The 19883-nt window shown below is 39.8% G+C and overlaps 1 protein-coding gene across 2 annotated transcripts in view; it reads left to right on the top strand.

Annotated features, from left to right (window-relative positions):
* The window catches only part of LOC124612410 (nuclear pore complex protein Nup155), a 254444-nt gene that overhangs the window by 59969 nt on the left and 174592 nt on the right, over positions 1-19883 (top strand). For both annotated transcript variants that reach the window (XM_047140603.1, XM_047140605.1), the window contains 2 exons: positions 13556-13677; positions 15497-15721. In XM_047140603.1, coding sequence (XP_046996559.1) covers positions 13556-13677; positions 15497-15721 — 347 coding nt within the window. The remainder of the gene's footprint in view (positions 1-13555; positions 13678-15496; positions 15722-19883) is intronic.

The raw sequence follows: 19883 nt of genomic DNA, 5'->3' as shown, positions 1-19883 counted from the left end.
GACATTAAATCAGTCAAGCGGCTATGAAACGGGACGCTTTTTCTAATTCCCTGCAAGCAACGTACCTGCAGGAAGTGAAGTGCCTTCAGGAGTATGCCATTGAAACAGAGCTCCACTCCACGTTTAATTAAATCAAAGGGGTTGTGACATTCTAGGGTCTCAAAGAAGAACTGAAAGTTGAGTGGGCCGAAGAAGGAATAGTGATGCACAGAATATCATGAAAAGGGTGGATAGTGATCTCGTCTTATCAGACTCCGTTATCCTTACATTCAGCAGCACGAAACTAGCCGAGCATGTTAAGGTAGGCTTCCTTTGCCTCAATATACAACCTTATGTCCCCAACCCAATGCGCTGTTCTGAATGCCAGTGCTTTGAGCATGTTACTCTAGAGTATCACAGAGAAGCCACTTGCGGCAAATGTGGTAAGGCCACCCACATAGAAGTTACTTCTTCATCTCTCTTGAAGAGTGTGAATTTCTCTGGGAATCATCCTGTCTGGAGTTGGGACTGCAGCATACATCTTGAAGAATGAAAGGTACAAGAGCTTAATATAATAAAGTGCATTCCATATAATGAGCCAAAAAGCCGAATAAAGCCATGCTGCTCCACGACGTTCTCCACGTTCTTTGTTTCAATTGTTAAACAGCTGGTGCAGAAATCCAAAACTGCTACACAAACGGAGGTTGCCAGTGTCAGCACTAGTACCTGCATTTTTCAGTGCACTTGTGCTGCTGCAGTCATTCCGAAGCCCCTGTCCCTCTCACCGGAACTTCAGAAAAGTTCATGGTTGCTGACATTGGAGAACTCCTTGCCCACTCCAAAGATCGTCTTGTCCACCGCCCAGCACTGCCACTCCCACTCCTGCAGTGGTTGCTCCGAAGCTGCCTCAGACAACAAAAATTGAAGTCAAAGGCAAAGAATAGCTCACTGACAGAGACTGGAAGTACACAGTTCAACGATGTTGGCATCATTCTCTTTGATGTCTCTCTTCGGAATCTTCTTAAGAGGCGATTTACCTTGATGTCAGACTGGGGCAAACATCTCTCCCCAAAACAGCATCCACCCATTGCGGGCTTCCCTCCCCAACAGAGTCAGGATGAAAGTGCTACCTTTGTGATACATGGCTCCCATCCTACAGTGTAACATTAATAGGTTCAGGACATATGTGAAGAACATGAAACTCATTGTACAGGAACATGCCCCCTGTACTTGCATTTGCAGGAAACACATTTTAAGGCATCTGATGCCTCTGTACTACAGGGCTATGTGCTCTATTGTAAGGATGACCTGGTGAGAAAGGGACGAGAGGTGTCGCTGCATTTGTCAGTAATGCACACCATTCCTGTGCTCTCCCCCTGGCTACTGACCTTCAAGCAGTTGCCGTTTAAATTCCTGTGTGTTGGAGGATAACTGTCTGCTCACTGTGTCGTATCTCCACAAGATGCAATAGACGTTGAGGCCCTCGCAGGCTTTATTGAACAACTCCCCCTGCCCGTTTCTGCTACTGAGTGATTTCAATGCCCATAATGTGTTATGGGACTCGAACTATACTTGCCCCAAGGGTCGAGTCTTGGATGACTTCATGATGTCTCAGGAACTGAGCATCTTCAACGTTGGCAGTCCCACTAATTCCTTGGCTGCTACGAGGTCATCCTCAGCCATCAACTTCTTTTTCTGCTTTCAAGCCCTTGCAGCCTCAGCACGGGAAGCAACTGACATCCTTCATTCCAGTGACCATTTTCCCCCATTGATCCACCTACTGGATGGGGGATTGCTTGAAAGAAGCCACCAAAGTGGATGATCAGTAGGGCTAACTGGATGCTGTTTAGCCAACTGGCAGTGTTTGAGCGCCACAACAGTGTCCTGTAAAGAGTGGACCATATCACCTGAGTGATCCATCACACTGTTGAACAATCGACCCAAAAGTCCTCAGGTCATCTCGGGAGGCGACATGTACCTTGGTGGACAGGGGAATGCCATTCAGCAATCCGAGACAGGCATGCAGCTCTTAGTAGATTTAAATGCTGCCCAACTGCAGACAACTTCATAGCTTTTAGAGTCGAGAAGGCTAAGGGTCGACACCTAATTAAGGAGACCAAGAAAAGGCCGTGGCAAGCATTCCTGGACTCTAACTGCTCTACTTGTTCTACAAAAGTATGGGAAGCCATCAGGAGGCTTTCTGGTAAACAGTCGTTTACCAATAGGAGTGGTGCTGAAACGCGGGTATCTTCAAATGATGCCCAGAGACATTCAGATGATCGCAGAGCTTTTTGCAGCAACTACGGCCAGTGCCAGCCAGGATCCAGCATTTCACTCCTACTGTGTGACTGCAGGGATGGGCGAGTTAGACTTCAGACCCCACAATTCTGAATCTTACAACTACCCTTTCTCCATGTGGAAGCTGGAATCAGTACTGTGTGAGGCTCATGATACTGCACTCCAGTCACAATAAAATCCAGTACTGTACACTTTGACATTTGCCAGCAGTGTCAAAGAAAATCCTCCTCGATGGTTTTAATCTTAAATGGCAGACAGGCAACTTCCCCAGTTCATGGAGAGAGGCAATTCTGATGCGTGTTCTCAGACCAGGAAAGAACTGAACATGTCCCAGTAACTACTGGAGCATCGTCTTAATGAGCTGTGTAGGAAAGTCCCTGGAGCACATGGTTAACTGTTGCTTGATCTGGTTTTTAAGAGACCAGACATCCCCTTAGTCACTCTGTGTGCACTTCACAGATGTGACTATTCAGCAGGCTTTCTTATGTAAACATCAGCCTTGATATATTCTTCAATATTAATAAGGCGCACGACACTACTTGGACACACAGTATTTTCAAACAACCCCCTCATTGGGGCTTTCGTGGCCGCTTCCCCAATTTCATGCAGTCCTTCCTGTCTAAGTGCTTTTTTATGTCATGAGTTGGTGACGTGCTGTCAGATTGTTTTGAGCCACAGCCATAAACAGTATCATGTCTACAGTAGGTAGTCCTGTACAGTGTTCTGTATTTGTGGATGATTTTGTTGTTTCCTGTTCCTCCTCCAGTGTTGCAACAGTGACCCATCAGTTGAAAATTACAGTGCAGAGGTTAGAGAACTGGGCTGCAAATGTGGGTTTTCAGTTTTTTGCAGGTAAGTGTGTGTGTCCATTTTAATCGTCCTCGTCGTATTTTTAATTTATCTGACTTGTGCATATGAGGAACACCATTCTACATTTTAAAGACTCAGTGAGGTTTCTGGGCCTCCTTTTTGACTCCAATCTATGTGGTTACCACACCTGAGAGGCCTGAAAGCCAGGACCCAGAAGATGCTGAATGTTGTAAAATGCCTTAGCCACAGGTCTTGGTGAGCAGACAGGATGTGCGTGTTCCAGTTTTACAGGCCTTTCATGGCTACAATATGGAGTACTGTGTGTGGCTCAGCAAGGCCTTCTGAGCTGAAGATTGATGCTATCCCTCATGAGGGGATTAGACTGGCCACAGGTGCTTATAGGATCAGCCCCATATTCAGTCCCTGTGCTGAGGCTGGGAAACCACCACTCACCATCCTGCGTGGTACATCAGGCATGTAAGTTCCCTGCAGCTCTGACTTCCCCTGCATACCATAGTGTCGCTCATCCACCTGTGTAACGTCTTTCCTCCAATTGTACACAAGCAACATGCCGTTTGGGATCTGCGTGCAGCATGTGCCGGGTTCACTTGGTGCGGAGCATGTACAACCTCAAATCAAAGGTTTCAACCACCTGCCATCATGGTCATTGGAGAGATAAAGTGTAATTTTAGATTGGGTACAAATAGGAGAGATTGTTCTCTTGCTTCTGTTTTTAATGTAATATTTTCTGACATTTTAAATGAGGCACTAAAACTCTACAGACTGTCTTTATGGATGGGACTAAACAGGGGAAGTCCATTGAGTGCTGTGTTTTTTTGTGGATCATGGCAACAAGGTCCATCTGCTTCAAGGCTTTACTGTCTTTGATGCAGAATTATATGTGATCTTATGGGCACTGGAGCATATGAGACATTCTTCAAGGGGTAAATATCTGGTCTGTTCAGATTCCCTGAGTGCCCTTCACTCATTACGATGTTTGTACCCAGCAGATCAAGTATTCCAGAATATGCGGGATGCCCTCCTCCGATTGCAATGGTTGGGAGAGATGTCTTTGTGCTGGGTACCAGGGCACATGGGTATTGCAGGGAATAAAAGGGCGGATCTACAGCCATTGGGGCCAGCCATGATCCTCATTTCAGAGCACCATCCCCCTGCATGCTATAGCCTTGCTGTTGAGGTACAGTGTCTTGCATCAGTGGGAGAATGAGTGGCTGGAAGTGACAGGCAGTAAGCTCCATCTAGTAAAGCCCACAGTGGGGCCATAGCACACCTCCTTCCGGCGACGTAGACTGGGCGAGGCAGCTCTTACTTGTCCCAGCATACCCTGCAGCCCTACAACACTTGGCTTCTTGCTTCAGCGCAACAGCCCTCCAATGTGTGGTGCTCCTCGCATACAGTTCACTGAGCACCACATTTTACTAGGTTGTATTTTAGTTTTGGACCAGAGGGCAGCGGCAGATTTGCTGGCAGACCTGCACTCTATTTTAAGTTACATTGAAACAAATGTGATTAGAGTTTTAAGGTTTTGTGATATGTCTCACTTGTTTCTGCAAATTTTTGGGAGATGATCTTAGTGCGTTAAGAGTGTGAAAGCAGCACCCATGTTTTTTGTAAGTGGTCAACCAGTCGCATTTCCTTTTGCTTTTCTTTTAGCTGCATGCGTGGAATGTCGGATCCCTTAACCAGGCGGGAGGTTAGAAAATTTGAAAAGGGAAATGGATAGGTTAAAGTTAAATATAGTGGGAATTAGTGAAGTTCGGTGGCAGGAAGACCAAGACTTTTGGACAGGTGAATACAGGGTTATAAAAACAAAATCAAATACGGGTAATGCAGGAGTAGGTTTAATAATGAATAAAAAAAATAGGAGTGTGGGTAAGCTACTACAAACAGCATAGTGAACGCATTATTGTTGTCAAGGTAGACACGAAGCCCATGCCTACTACAGTAGTACAAGTTTATGTGCCAACTAGCTCTGCAAAATGATGAAGAAATTGATGAAATGTATGATTAGGTAAAAGAAATTATTCAGGTAGTGAAGGGAGACGAAAATTTAATAGTCATGGGTGACTGGGACTCGGGAGTAGGAAAAGGGAGAGATGGAAACATAGTAGGTGAATATGGATTGGGGGTAAGAAATGAAAGAGGAAGCCGTCTGGTAGAATTTTGCACAGAGCATAACTTAATCATAGCTAACACTTGGTTCAAGAATCATAAAAGAAGGTTGTATACATGGAAGAATCCTGGAGATACGAGAAGGTATCAGATAGATTATATAATGGTAAGACAGAGATTTAGGAACCAGAATTTAAATTGTAAGACATTTCCAGGGGCAGATGTGGACTCTGACCACAATCTATTGGTTATGAACTATAAATTAAAACTAAAGAAACTCCAAAAAGGTGGGAATTTAAGGAGATGGGACCTGGATAAACTGAAAGAACCAGAGGTTGTACAGAGTTTCAGGGGAAGCATAAGGGAACAATTGACAAAAATGGGGGAAAGAAGTACAGTAGAAGAAGAATGGGTAGCTTTGAGGGATGAAGTAGTGAAGGCAGCAGAGGATCAAGTAGGTAAAAAGACGAGGGCTGGTAGAAATCCTTGGGTAACAGAAGAAATATTGAATTTAATTGATGAAAGGAGAAAATATAAAACTGCAGTAAATGAAGCAGGCAAAAAGGAATACAAATGTCTCAAAAATGAGATCGATAGGAAGTGCAAAATGGCTAAGCAGGGATGGCTAGAGGACAAATGTAAGGATGTAGAGGCTTATCTCACTAGGGGTAAGATAGATACTGCCTACAGGAAAATTAAAGAAACCTATGGAGAAAAGAGAACCACTTGCATGAGTATCAAGAGCTCAGATGGAAACCCAGTTCTAAGCAAAGATAGGAAAGCTGAAAGGTGGAAGGAATATATAGAGGGTCTATACAAGGGCGATGTACTTGAGGACAATATTATGGAAATGGAAGAAGATGTAGATGAAGATGAAATAGGAGATAGATACTGCGTGAAGAGTTTGACATAGCACTGAAAGACCTGAGTCGAAACAAGGCCCCGGGAGTAGACAAAATTCCATTAGCACTACTGACAGCCTTGGTAGAGCCAGTCCTGACAAAACTCTACCATCTGGTGAGCAAGATGTATGAGATAGGCGAAATACCCTCAGACTTCAAGAAGAATATAATAATTCCAATCCCAAAGAAAGCAGGTGTTGACAGATGTGAAAATTACCGAACTATCAGTTTAATAAGTCACGGCTGCAAAATACTAACACGAATTCTTCACAGACGAATGGAAAAACTGGTAGAAGCTGACCTCGGTGAATATGAGTTTGGATTCCGTAGAAATATTGGAACACGTGAGGCAATACTGACCTTATGATCTATCTTACAAGAAAGATTAAAGCAAACGTACATTTCTAGCATTTGTAGACTTAGAGAAAACTTTTGACGATGTTGACTGGAATTCTCTCTTTCAAATTCTAAAGGTGGCAGGGATAAAATACAGGGAGCGAAAGGCTATTTACAATTTGTACAGAAACCAGATGGCAGTTACAAGAGTTGAGGGACATGAAAGGGAAGCAGTGGTTGGGAAAGGAGTGAGACAGGGTTGTAACCTCTCCCCGATGTTATTCAGTCTGTATATTGAGCAAGAAGTAAAGGAAACTAAAGAAAAATTCAGAGTAGGTATTAAAATCCATGGAGAAGAAATAAAAACTTTGAGGTTCGCATATGACATTGTTATTCTGTCAGAGACAGCAAAGGACTTGGAAGAGCAGTTGAATGGAATGGACAGTGTCTTGAAGGGAGGATATAAGATGAACATCAACAAAAGCATAACGAGGATAATGGAATGTAGTCGAATTAAGTCGGGTGATGCTGAGGGAATTAGATTAGGAAATGAGACACTTAAAGTAGTAAAAGAGTTTTGCTATTTGGGGAGCAAAATAACTGATGATGGTCGAAGTAAAGAGGATATAAAATGTAGACTGGCAATGGCAAGGAAAGCATTTCTGAAGAATGAGAAAATTGTTAACACCTAGTATAGAATTGCTTGTCAGAAAGTAGTTTCTGAAAGTATTTGTATGGAGTGTAGCCATGTATGGAAGTGAAACATGGACTGTAAATAGTTTGGACAAGAAGAGAATAGAAGCTTTCAAATTGTGGTGCTACAGAAGAATGCTGAAGATTAGATGGGTAGATCACATAACTAATGAGGAGGTATTGAATAGAATTGGGGAGGAGTTTGTGCCACAACTTGACAAGAAGAAGGGACCGGTTGGTAGGACATGTTCTGAGGCTTCAAGGGATCACAAATTTAGCATTGGAGGGCAGCATGGAGGGTAATAATCGCAGAGGGAGACAAAGAGATGAATACACTAAACAGATACAGAAGGATGTAGGTTGCAGTAGGTACTGGGAGATGAAGAAGATGTACAGGATAGAATAGCATGGAGAGCTGCATCAAACCAGTCTCAGGACTGAAGACCACAACAACAACAACAACAACAACAACAACATTCTTTTAGCTCTTCTGTGATTTTACTTCTGTTTTACTCCCATGTATAGCACCTTTCACCCTTCTCCATTGTATCAAGGCCTGTGAGATAGTGATTTTGTGGGTTAACACGAATGAGCTGGGAGTGAGTGAATAAGTGTTGTTATAGATTTCCTCTTCACTGTGTAGCAACAGTTTGTCATTTTACCCATTTTCATTTCTTTTAATATGTGTAAGAGCACTGATAACCTCGGCATTGACTGCCTGTAAGGCCCCCCCCCCCCCCCCCCCCCCCCCCCCACACACACACACACACACACACACACACACACACACACACACACACACACACACTCTCTCTCTCTCTCTCTCTCTCTCTCTCTCTCTCTCTCTCTCTCTCTCTCTCTCTCTACTGATGGGGTTTCCATAAATCACACTTATCATTGGCTCGATAGGTTGGTGGTAGTGTGAAAAACACATCGGTGAAGGAGTTAAAGCAGGTGTCGAGAAAATAAAACTTCGCTGTGGGTGTGGGGTGTGTCATGTCCACTATGACACATTTACATTCAAATTTGTGCCATAGGCCTTTTCAACACTAATGTGACACAGCCATATGGTGCACTCATAGAACCACTGGCAATGATAAGGTGGCAGTCATCATTATGTCTACCAAGAACTGTATTAGTCAACCACTGGGTTATTGCACCTGGGTGCGAGGGGGCTTTAGTCAGCTTATCATGAGTTTTTATCGTAAAATTTCATGAGGACATGCCTAACCACTTGATAGTATATGCAAAACTGTCTGCAATTATCCACAGTGAGTTTTCTTTAGTCACCACCACTGCACTTGTTGACAAGTAAAGTCACCGTTTGTATCCAATAATGGCCACCTGACCACAAGTACAGTAGTATTGTGGTCGGATTATAACTTAGTGCCATGTTACGTTACGAATAGTCGATGGCTGCAATCTGGAGAGCCAGTGGCTATCATCACTGACTTCTGCTGAGTTTCCCTGTTCATACAACCCACTGCACTTTCATGCTGTGGATCCATACCATTGGTGGTAGCAGCAGATTCTTGCTGATGGAGGTGAGTAGCTGTGCTTTACCAGTGAGCCGTGATGGCGAGATAGGTGACCAGTAGCCTGGGTCCATAATGCAACATCATCTGTGGTGAGCTCAGCAACCTGTGCTTGTAGTGTGACGAGGTGTTACCTGTCTGAGGCTGTTGCAATACACGCGGATTGTCACATTTCTGTTGTGCAGTTCATGGTTTGTGCAAGTGTACTGTTAAGCCTCAGTAAATTTTTTTCTCAGCTCTGGCAGGAGTCTAAACTTCAGCAAATCAGTTTTTACAAGTCCTACATACTCCCAGGTTTCTAGTGATGTCACTAACTCCGGACGAAATGTCTTTTAACCAAGGAGCTGATTACCTCGCTGTGCATACCGTTAACTCCCAAACAACCAACCTTTCCCAAATGTTTTTGTACTTGCTTTATTCATAATGAATATTAGATTAAAACCATAAAAATCTCGTAGAGAGAAGCAGTATTCCTAGACAGTAGAAAGAATGAGATAATAATGTGATGAATATGTAATATTTATTTATGGAGATCTATTACCAGAAATTTAGTTAAAGGGTTCAGTGCTTTACTGTGTTACCTAAGCTACAAAAAAAGAAAAAAAAACTTGAAGTGAGCACGACCACACATCTAAAAAATAAAGCGAAAAAGCTTTATTAATTCACGGTCTCAAAAGAAGGTTCATCAGGTTATTTAATTGGATTTGCTGTTTAAATGTGGGGTACCAAAATTTATAAGTTTTTGATTATTTTATTGATAAAGGTGCAGGATTTATGAATCTGAAGCAGTTGGCAGAAGAAGCGTGTTTCATTTGTACTTGGTTTAGTGATATCACAGGAAAAAATAAAATAACTTGCAGGGGTGAAACTTGCTTTCCAAATCAAAAGGCATTAGATAGAGTGCGTAGGTAGCAGGTTGTGACGGTATTGACCTGAATTTCGTAGTCTCGTCCTTGGTAGCACCAATCTTAGTCACCTCAAAACCAAAAGTTCAAGTGAGTGCAGCATAGTGTTTGCTCAGAGAGGTACAAAACACCATATTTTTGATGACATTAACACACACATTTTAATCTCTTCAAAGTTCAGTTATTAATTATAGTGACCAGTTTTTTTGCTGTGAACAACAGTTAGTGCAACTTTCCAGACTATAACCCACAATTCTGAGTTCTGAGTGTCCAATGATGAAGTTGAATGTTCAATAGTGCCACAAGAGTGTTCTTGTTTACACAAGAATGCCACAGTTCTCACGTAGCACACTTGCAGTTAAAGGTAATTACACTCTGATTCATTTGCATGACTTACTGAGTCCAACAATATTTGTTTCCAATGACAATGATAGTTCACAGCACTTCTTGAGCGCATCACAGTTCAGTTACAACAGACAGTTAATTGAGATTACAGATATCACTTGAAAGTAATTAAACATTAAAATTCCTGTGTTTGACACTGACCAGAGCACGTATTCTCACATACAGAAGATATTATAGTGATGTGAATCAACAATGAAAGCTTTTCTGATGTAGATAGTATGTGTTTACTTTCAAACATTGGACTGGCAATTTTGGATGGCGTCTGGCTACTTACACGCAGGCATAAGAACAAACTGTTAATTTGAAAATTATATTATGTGTTGAAAATTTGGCTGGGTTGGGTTTTACTATTTCTAATGAACTAAAAGAACTAATATGATTTTGATTTGTAGAAAATGTTGCAAGTCAGAAATTTAGAAAAATACAGGGACACCATTTTCTTCAGCAGTGTGAATCCCCTTGTTAAGATGTATGAGCCCCATATTGCGAATCATAGTAAATTACTTGAAATTATTAATTAGTAAGTTTAGCAAGCAATACTTTGTCATTAAGGTAACAAAAATATGTGATCAAAGCCCAGACTCTAACAGTGGTTTTGACGAAATCTGTGATGGAAAATGGGGCTGCAGATGAACTTGAAGTTTAGTTATTGCAAAAGATACTGTGATTAGTTTTTGGTAATTTAAAGTACTTTACAGAAATGTCAGAATGCTTAGCTTCCAAATAGTGTAGGTCACCCTTCTCAAATAACTAAGTATTAGCTGCATGCCGGCAGATAAATGTATTGAAAATTAGATGGAAAAGGGTAATGTTTGGGAGTAGAAAAACATAATAAATGAGAAGAATTTACCTATGTCATAAGGTTCATAACTATTTCCACCTTGTTGTAACCTGCTCATAAAATATTTATTGTGCACATTTGGTGCACATCCGAGATGGGCACAATACTGATTGAAGTGTTAACAGTAAATGACAGTAACAGTAGTTTTTGTAAAACTTGCATCAGGGATGAGGTGCAAATCATGTACATAATTGTCAGATCAAGACCGATTTGTGTGTGATGAACTAAAAAATCGGAAACCACCTGTACAGTCTTTAAGGTTGCTTTTATTTTTATTGATACCATTACATATCATAGTTCGCCAGTTTCCTGAGCTGGCTCTTAAGAAACAAATGAAAAAAAAAAAATAAATGCACATTTTATTTGATAACAATACTGAATAAATATTGTACGTACCAGACTTTGGAGAGAAGGAAAAAGAATCATAATGCTTTGTACATTTTCCTGAGAGCCAATATTATATCATAGATTACATTATAGGAATGTATGGTAATAGCAAAAGAAATATTGTGGAAGCCAGCTGCGACACAGTGATAGCAGATGTCACTGTAGACCTCTTATTTACTCCATTTGTGGCTTAAAACTTTGAATTGTGATGAGCTCTGTACACACTTCATGGATCACTTCCTCTAAAATTCATTGTTAATCTTATTTTCTTTTATTATTTGGTACAGGTTTCATTCACAACTAGATTTGTACATATTCTGTACTTTAATATGTGTGTCATAGCTTTTTTATATTTCAGTTGGAACGAGCTTTTTATCAGTGGCGTGCTTTCGGGTGTTCACCTGAGTTGCTGTTTCTATTTTATGCACAAAAATTCTGGTATTGAACTAACTGTCGTCCTCGGGTGCTGCAAGTTTCGCTGTTTCGTGTACTCACTGCCTGGATTCCAACAAAATTGTGAACTAGTGTTGGTCTCACAGTGCTGGTTGTAGTTGATCATGAGTTTGACTCCCAATTTCCACTATGCCCCTTGATGCTCCTTCGTTGTTAAGCCAAGAATCACTTACGTACCTTATATATGCAATGGTTCCAAAAATTGTCGGCTGTTCCATAGCCAAGAATGATACTGTGTGGTGTATAACGTAGTCATCTTTGTAAAGTATCTGCAAATTGAAGTTTTGACGTGTCTTGTTAAACTGATGGCGTGCATCGTTCACATATTATCCTTCAAATTTGCACATATTTTATAAAGATATGCCATGCAAGATCATTCATGTGTAAGCCGAGCTATGAAACAGCTGACAGTTTCTGGAACCGTTGCATATACTGCTCTCACGATAATACTTGTTGCACTATTATAAGTAATGAGCTTTGATCCAACTTCTACTCATGCAACTAGACAATTTCATACATGACCATCAAGCTCCCAAATTACCATCTGCAACGTGGCTTGCTCACGGTGACATTTTCTACTACATACTGTTGTTGTTTTCGTATGTAAAAATGCATGTTGTTGCATGTCTACAGCTAATAATGCTTTCCAATGCTTATTTGCTGCCTTTTCGTATTTTGAACAATCTGAAGATGACTGCAGATAGAAACTGAAACTGGTTATTGAGCTGTAATTGTAATAGGAAAATTGTGGTCTAGGCATTAAACATTTATACTTAAAAAAAATTATTTAATTAATTTGGTCTTATTAGCAGATCAGCTGAATGTGTTACATTTGTGATTCTATTGATTAGTTGTTTAAGTTCTTAAATTAGTTCTGAGTTGATGAAGAGAACCCAGATAAAGATATTGTATAAAAAATTGTTATATTGAGCATTGTTCTTATCTCGAAGTACCTTTAGCAAGTTCCTAGCTGAGTTCTTACCATCTCCGAATTCTAGCTATAGTCTTTTTCGTTAGTTTCTGCTAGACGATTCTGCCACTGTTTGCTGATGTCTTACAACTGCTCATCAGGTGCAATCAGAGGTGTTACGTTGTTAAGCTAAGGTTAGTTAAGTCGCACGATAGATTCCAGGAACATCAGCGACATGCCTGATTAAAACAAACAAGCAAATCAGCTGTTGCCAAACGTTGCCTCAGTTATAATCACAGTATGAAGTATGAGGAGACCCCGGTCCAAATATCGTTTCTGGGATAGCGTAATTAAGGAGCCTGTGGAAATAAAGATGCTGGATAACCTAATAAACAGAAACAGAGGTTTAAATTTAAACAAGACCTGCAGTCCTGCACTCAGTTTATTAAAATCTAGCTGGCCATCGCATCCACCAGAGCTGGGAAACAATAAGAAAATTTTCTCTTCATGGAGTATCGGTGCAAGCTCTGGAAAACGAACATAAAAGGGTGTAGTAGGTCTCAAGTGTTAAAGTCACAATCATCTATAAACAGCAACACATGACCAACAATAGAGCATAGTGTGCTTGAAGTCCAGGCAGCGAGTACACATAGCAGCAGAACTTACAGAACCTGAAGATAATGGCTGGGTCGGTCGCCAAAATGTTGTGTGTACAGTGGAAACAAAATCTCGGCTGAACACCGAGAAGTACATCATTAATAAATCATGCTGAGAAACCCTGAGAGATCACAAGATTTTTATCCATCCCTGGTCTCATGTAAATATGTTATTCAGTCAAAACATTCTGTTGAATGCTGGCATCTTACAACTTTGTTTTCACATGTTAGTACAATAGCCTTCTAGTGTAGCCATACAGTGACTCCTGTATGCTCAAAAGAAAAAAACCACTGTGTTTTGATTAATTGCAGGTACACTCATACTGGTTTCTTGTCCTGGTGGTGATCGTGATGTCTTATGGTGCCTAAGCAGTGACGCTTTCCCTTTCCATCAGTACCTAGCAGAGACACAGACTGTTATTCCTTTGGACGGGGTTTGTATTTCCTTAACTATCTATGACACATTATTCAAATTGATTATTTCAAAACTATCTTTTTACACTTTTTTAATTGATATTGACATTTGAGTTTAGGAGGATAGCTCAGAAGTTAGAGCTGTGAGTCCAATGACCAGCAATGTCAGAATGGTGTGTAATACCTATAAAACAGATTAATTTCTTCCAGCACTAAAGGGTTTGATCTGAAATACTTTCTGTACATCAGTGCTTAGTGAAATTCTTGTAATCTGTGCTCTATCGAAAACTCTGTTCAAATTTAGCATTTATCACTTAAATTTTAGTTGGATGCCTGATACCTTGTAATGTGAACAGTTTTAAACTGATTTGGGTGTAAAAAAAAATGGTGAAGGCAATTGGGCCACATGGTTTTCCCTCTTGCAGTCGGCATTCTGACTTACATTATTTTTCTCTAGAAATAAGATCATTTGAGAAGAAAGAATAGGTATCTCACAGCGATTTTTTGCCCTAAAAGTGGCATTAATCAGATAAGATAACGTCTTGTATTCTACTTTCTGCAATACAATACTACATTTGACTCAAAAAAAAGCTGCACATGTTCATCTGAGGTAAATCAAATGGTATCATTTTACTGCACTTTTTTATTGTAAGGTGAATCCACACACATTTCATAAATTACATGTCACCAAACTTCCATTCATGAAAACCATGAGCTGGCAGTTTGGATAATGAAGTGGTACATCCAAGTTAAAGGCAAATTTGTCATCATGGCCATGGACAGATTAAGGAAGAGGTGGTGAAAGATACTACGTAAAACAATTGGTGAAAACGAATGTTACATCCTCAATAAAGTTGAGACAATCATACGATGAAATCTTCTTTCCGAGGGCCCCCCTGCTGAAATGCCAAGTAACTAGGAGGCTATTGGATGACCTACCATAAGAAAGGTAGCATCAGTTTTCTGCATGTTATTGATGTAACATTGAAGGTTCGTAAATGTTAAAGAACTACAGTATTTTTTGCAGCTGCGTTATAATAAACCATTCATTGCAAGGTGAGACATTTCACGCTTCACGGTCCATACTCCATCCATGTTTCACTACCGATATACTTCATCAGAAGAAAAATGCATATTTTTTTTTAAGCTCCCAGCTATTGCTATATTCACCTTCATCTGTTGACAATGTTGCGTATTGTGGCAAGAGGGACCTTGTAGCTTCGCCTTGACTGAAAAGAAATTATTGTTGGATGTTTGAATTAGTTAATAATTAAACACTAGCGGTATAACATTAGTATTATGATGAGCTGACAGTGGTGTTCAAAATGCTGGCTAATTGAATTATTCTGACAGAGTTGCACACTGTCTCAAATATCAGCAAACTCTCAAAATGACTAAAAGGAAAAAGAAATTACTTGTATTATGCCCTCTCTTCTTAGCTTTGGTTTTTAGTTATTGACTATACTTGATGAGTCTTAGTCCTAGCTTTAACGCCACACTAAGGCAACACTATTTTACACTTCATAATACAGAAGTTACTGTGCTTCATTGCAGGGATGTAGTTACACTCTACAATAATTAATTAGCGTAACAATGAAAATTTAAGTTACGAAAATTGTTAAATTACAGAATGGTTGGCCAATACCTTGAGATGAAATTTTTAGTACTACTGACACTATAGTGTTTGTCAGTATGCAAGTATGCTTTTCTGTGTTCTTACAGTTAATGCTTTCATTCATATGAATATGTAATATTATACAGCAACACAGCTTTTTGTCCCAAGTCTATTTTAAAATAATTTTATATGTCTATTAATTTACATAGAAAGTTATTTTAAAGGTTGCCTGGGCATTGGCAGAGGTGCGTCCAAGTCATCGCTATTTGGATCTACCACCATCATTTTATCAGCAGTCTGCTATCACTCCTGGTGCCGAATATGACTCAGCAAATTCGGATGGACAGCTACAGCAGCAACAGTCAGATCTGGGGTCCTTCATGGATCCACCCTTGGTGGTGCGACAGCACATGGAAGCACCTAAGAAATATGTCATACTGACACCTCAGGTAAGTGATGATCAGTATGATGGTATGTTATGTCGTGTAAAACTGATTTTCTGATACTTTGTCGCAGATAGGAACTGCCGAGCAAAAATTAAATCCTGCTGCTTTGTGGCATACTCTGTAGTCTCCTCACTGTCCCAACTTCCTCGTGAGGTAGCTACATTTATCATTGTCTGTGTGTTACGGGCTTAAATTATATTATACATACTGCAATGACAGATGCTGAGGACTACAACCTTTCCTCCAGTATGAGCAATAAGATGAAGACAACAAACAGAAAAGACACAACATTTTGTGTAGTCCCACACTGTACAGTGGCTTCTGGAGTATCAACGTAGGTGTAAGTGGTGGTTAAAATTTTCACATAATAAAAGAAGGAAAAAAAAAAATTGTAAGGTTGTTCTTGAATCTTACTGAAACCATATATTTTTGTAGTTTTACCACTTTCATGAATGCAGATAACATAAAATGGGCCTACATATTGTCAAAATCAGTTGTTTAAATAAAGATTCAGGCATAACACTGTAATAATATATCCTGATGGCTCTTAAAGAAAAGACAGTCTGTAAAACAGAAGATCCAGATTTAGAGCACAGATTTTGAAATAACTAACTGAAGTTCGTATTGGCTTCCAGTATACGCTGTCTTAACATTGTTTATAGGTTGATAGGTTATAAGCTATTCGTATGACTGAGAAATTGCTGAAGAGCTTAGAAAAAAAGTTTACGTATGCCGACTTAAGGCTGCAGCACGCAGATCTACCATCACCAACAAAGAGCAGTTTCAAATAAACTTTTGCACAAAACTAAAATGTGTATAACAAGAACCACTTAAATTCAGAGATTAAAAATGTGTAAATATGCTTCAAATGAATGACTACAGGGATTGAAATACCATACTGATGTTCTGTGTGACTCATATATTCAACAGTCACAAGATGATCATAGAAGTAATGACAATATTGCAGTAACGCACTTTGTCTTACTTACGTATTTAATTGTATCACCTTCATAAGTGTGTTCATCAGACTTAATACACACACATCAGAGATTCATCCACAGTTGCTGAAGTCTGAATTATGCCATATGGTGCCTTCAGTAATTTGTGTATCAGCCCCACTATCTTTTGAAAACGCTTCTAGCAGCAGGAAAAAGTCATTGAGACAGGGGGTCAGATCTGATGAGTAAGGTAGGTGCAAAACGGTTGTCATTTCCACGGTATAAACAGTTTTCCTTACAGCTGTCGTTACTGTTTCAGTCTATTCATAATGCTGTATAGTTTAGGGTCATATGGTTCCAGATACCTACATAATATAGAACACATTGACATGTATCAACTTTAAAGCAGAAAACAAGTGTATAAAAACTTAGTAGGAATGGGTGGTACTAAAACTGAAAAGGGAAAAAACAAGCAGTACATTATGTGAGGTATCAGGAGCAATGCTGTTACACTGCAAAGCAAATACGCGTGTTTTCAGCGTAACAGTAAGTTTCTTGCGTGTAACTGATACTGGTAGGGTTGCACATATGAGTGGCTCGAAGACTTCGTAATAGAACTCAGTAAGCTGTCCTTGATGGCGAGTCTTCATCAGAGACTAGGGTATCATCAGGAGTGCCCCATGTGCCGGTCCCACCTGCCTTTATTTCTTTGTTTGTTGATTGTCCTCGGTGTCAAAGTACTGCGTTGGTACACTGGCTGAAAAATATGGGTTGTGGATTCTGAGAGGTGCACAGTTGTGTGGCACAGTACTTCAATTTCACTGTTGCTTCTTTGATAGTTAGCAGGCGAAACTCCACGTACTGCTACAATAGTTTATTGTTGAACATATACGAGCAGTAAAACCTAACCACAAAGTTCACAGTCCTTGAAGAAGAAGAAGAAGAAGAAGAAGAAGAAGAAGAAGAAGAAGAATAATAAGGTGCATATGGATCAGACACTGTCACTGTTTTTACACACAGCCTAATTGTTTAACACTTATTCCACAGTCAATGTGAAGCATTGTTGTTGTTCTAACCAGCACAGCTTACTCATCAGTAGACCACGGATTTTTAGGTCGTAAAAAAGTGTGTTTTAGGCACCTAAAATAGGCTCCTTCAGTAGTTCATTTAGGCTATATAAAACCTAAAATAGGCTCTAACAAAAATGATGCAGAGAAAATAAAAATAAATTAAAATACACAGTGTTGACAGTATGAACATCTTATTAGTCATTAAAACAAGGAGAATGAATATTTACACAGTTACAGAGCACAGCAATCTACAACATTAATGTTGAACATAACTCCAAACATTTTTGAGTTACTGTAAGATAAAGATCTCCGTAAAAAAGATGTGGCATTGGTTTAATTAATACATTCGTAGTTTCACATATTCTGACCATAGTTGGCTTCACAATAAATAACCAAAATCTTTTATAGGTTTTCTAGTGAAAAACTGTGACGCTTGTCAGTCAGAATCAGTTTAAATGCTGAAAAAGAAAGTTATACATCAACAGATGTGACAGGGGCGTACTTCATTTTCGGCACATGTTGGACAGGAATGCTACAGTCAGGAGTGCTGGATTTTCTACTAAGTATGTCGGCAGCTGCACACATCTCATTCAGGCCAGTGTTCTTCTGCAAAACCATTTGCATTTTTGCTCGTCTTTTTCCCCTACTTCACCTGGCGCTTCATTAATTTTTGTTTTGACTTCTTCAAGCGAAGAAATATTGTCGTAGATAGGTCTCCATGAGCCTTCTAATTATGAAATTATTCTTGCCATAAATGTATTGTGCGCCCTAATGTATGATAAGTCCCGTTTTAAAGAAGAATCTTTGAGTAACTCCATTGCTGCAGTTACGGATGCAGCATCCTCTGGTATATTTTCGACCACCTTCTGGACAGCTGAGAGATGCGTACTATAGCATTTTGCTGCTGTCAGCCACGTGCCCCAGCGGGTGACAACAGGCTCTGGCGGCAATGGGACATCTGGAATCTGTTCTTTGAATTCCTGTGTTCTTGACACAAAAATTTTCTTCACCATAGATATTACTTTATTTACTTTAGGAAATTGTAGCCTTAATTGCTCTGCTATGCGGTTGATCCCATGCACTACACACGTTACGTGCAGCATCAATGGATAGAATACTTTTAATAGTTGAAACACTGCTATCATATATGCAGCAGCATCAGTGACAGCCGGAAGCACCTTATTCTCATCCACTCCGTTTGGGTATAGCACCTTAAACCCATTGTTCACAAACTGTACTATTGTTTGTTGGTTAGTTTTTGCAAGCTGTTTTAAGTAAATCAAATGAGCCCTGGATGGAGCATCTGGATCTAGCTTGCCAATAATCAGGTTTGCAATGTAACATCCAAGACTGTCAGTAGTTTCATCCACTGAAATCCATATACAAGATTCTCCAACATCTTCTTGGATTCTGTGCAATGCAGCATTGTAAGCTGAATCCACATAATTCTTACGTAAAGTTGACTCTGCAGGAATAGACTCATGGCAGTACTTCTCAAGGAAACCTCTGAAAATAGGGTTTTCTAGTTTCCAAAAGGGGATGTTTGCTGCCACAAGTGCATGACACAAATCACTGCAGAACTTTTTTTTCCGGAGGATTCACTAGATTTATTGGTTAAAAGAGTTTGCTTCAATTTTGACTTTCATTCAACATTAGCTTTATGTGCGATTCCGTCTGCATGTTAAGTGAGATTTCTTAATACTCGAAACCTGATGTGAAAGAAAAGGGAAATGCAGTTTAGAATCACATATAAAGCGTATTTCGTATTACTAAAGGATAGCGACAAAAAAGAATCGTAAGTGACAGGAAAATAAGAAGTCTAAGAAAAACATCAACTAACCTCCTTGTTGTATGCCTGGCAGAAAATAATTTTCCCATCTGTTGTATAATGCGGAAAATCTTGCAGCCACTGTCTTGCGTCAGTATACTCTGAACTAGCTGTTTTCGGCATGGCGTGGTATTCTTACACCGAAACTAGAATTTAGTTTGCACTTAGAACGTCAGTAACATTTAACACGTCGGTCACTACACAATGTACTGATTTGTTTTTGCTGGGACAAAATGAACGATGACTTTTTTTTTTTTTTTTTTTTTTTTTTTTTTTTTTTTTTTTTTTTTTTTTTTTTTTTTCCCTACACAGACAAAAAAATGACACAA

This window comes from Schistocerca americana, chromosome 4 (genome assembly GCF_021461395.2).
Source record: "Schistocerca americana isolate TAMUIC-IGC-003095 chromosome 4, iqSchAmer2.1, whole genome shotgun sequence".
NCBI classification, from domain to species: domain Eukaryota; kingdom Metazoa; phylum Arthropoda; class Insecta; order Orthoptera; family Acrididae; genus Schistocerca; species Schistocerca americana.
The sequence above is the reverse complement of the archived record's forward strand: the minus strand, read 5'-3'. Positions and strand labels throughout refer to the sequence as shown.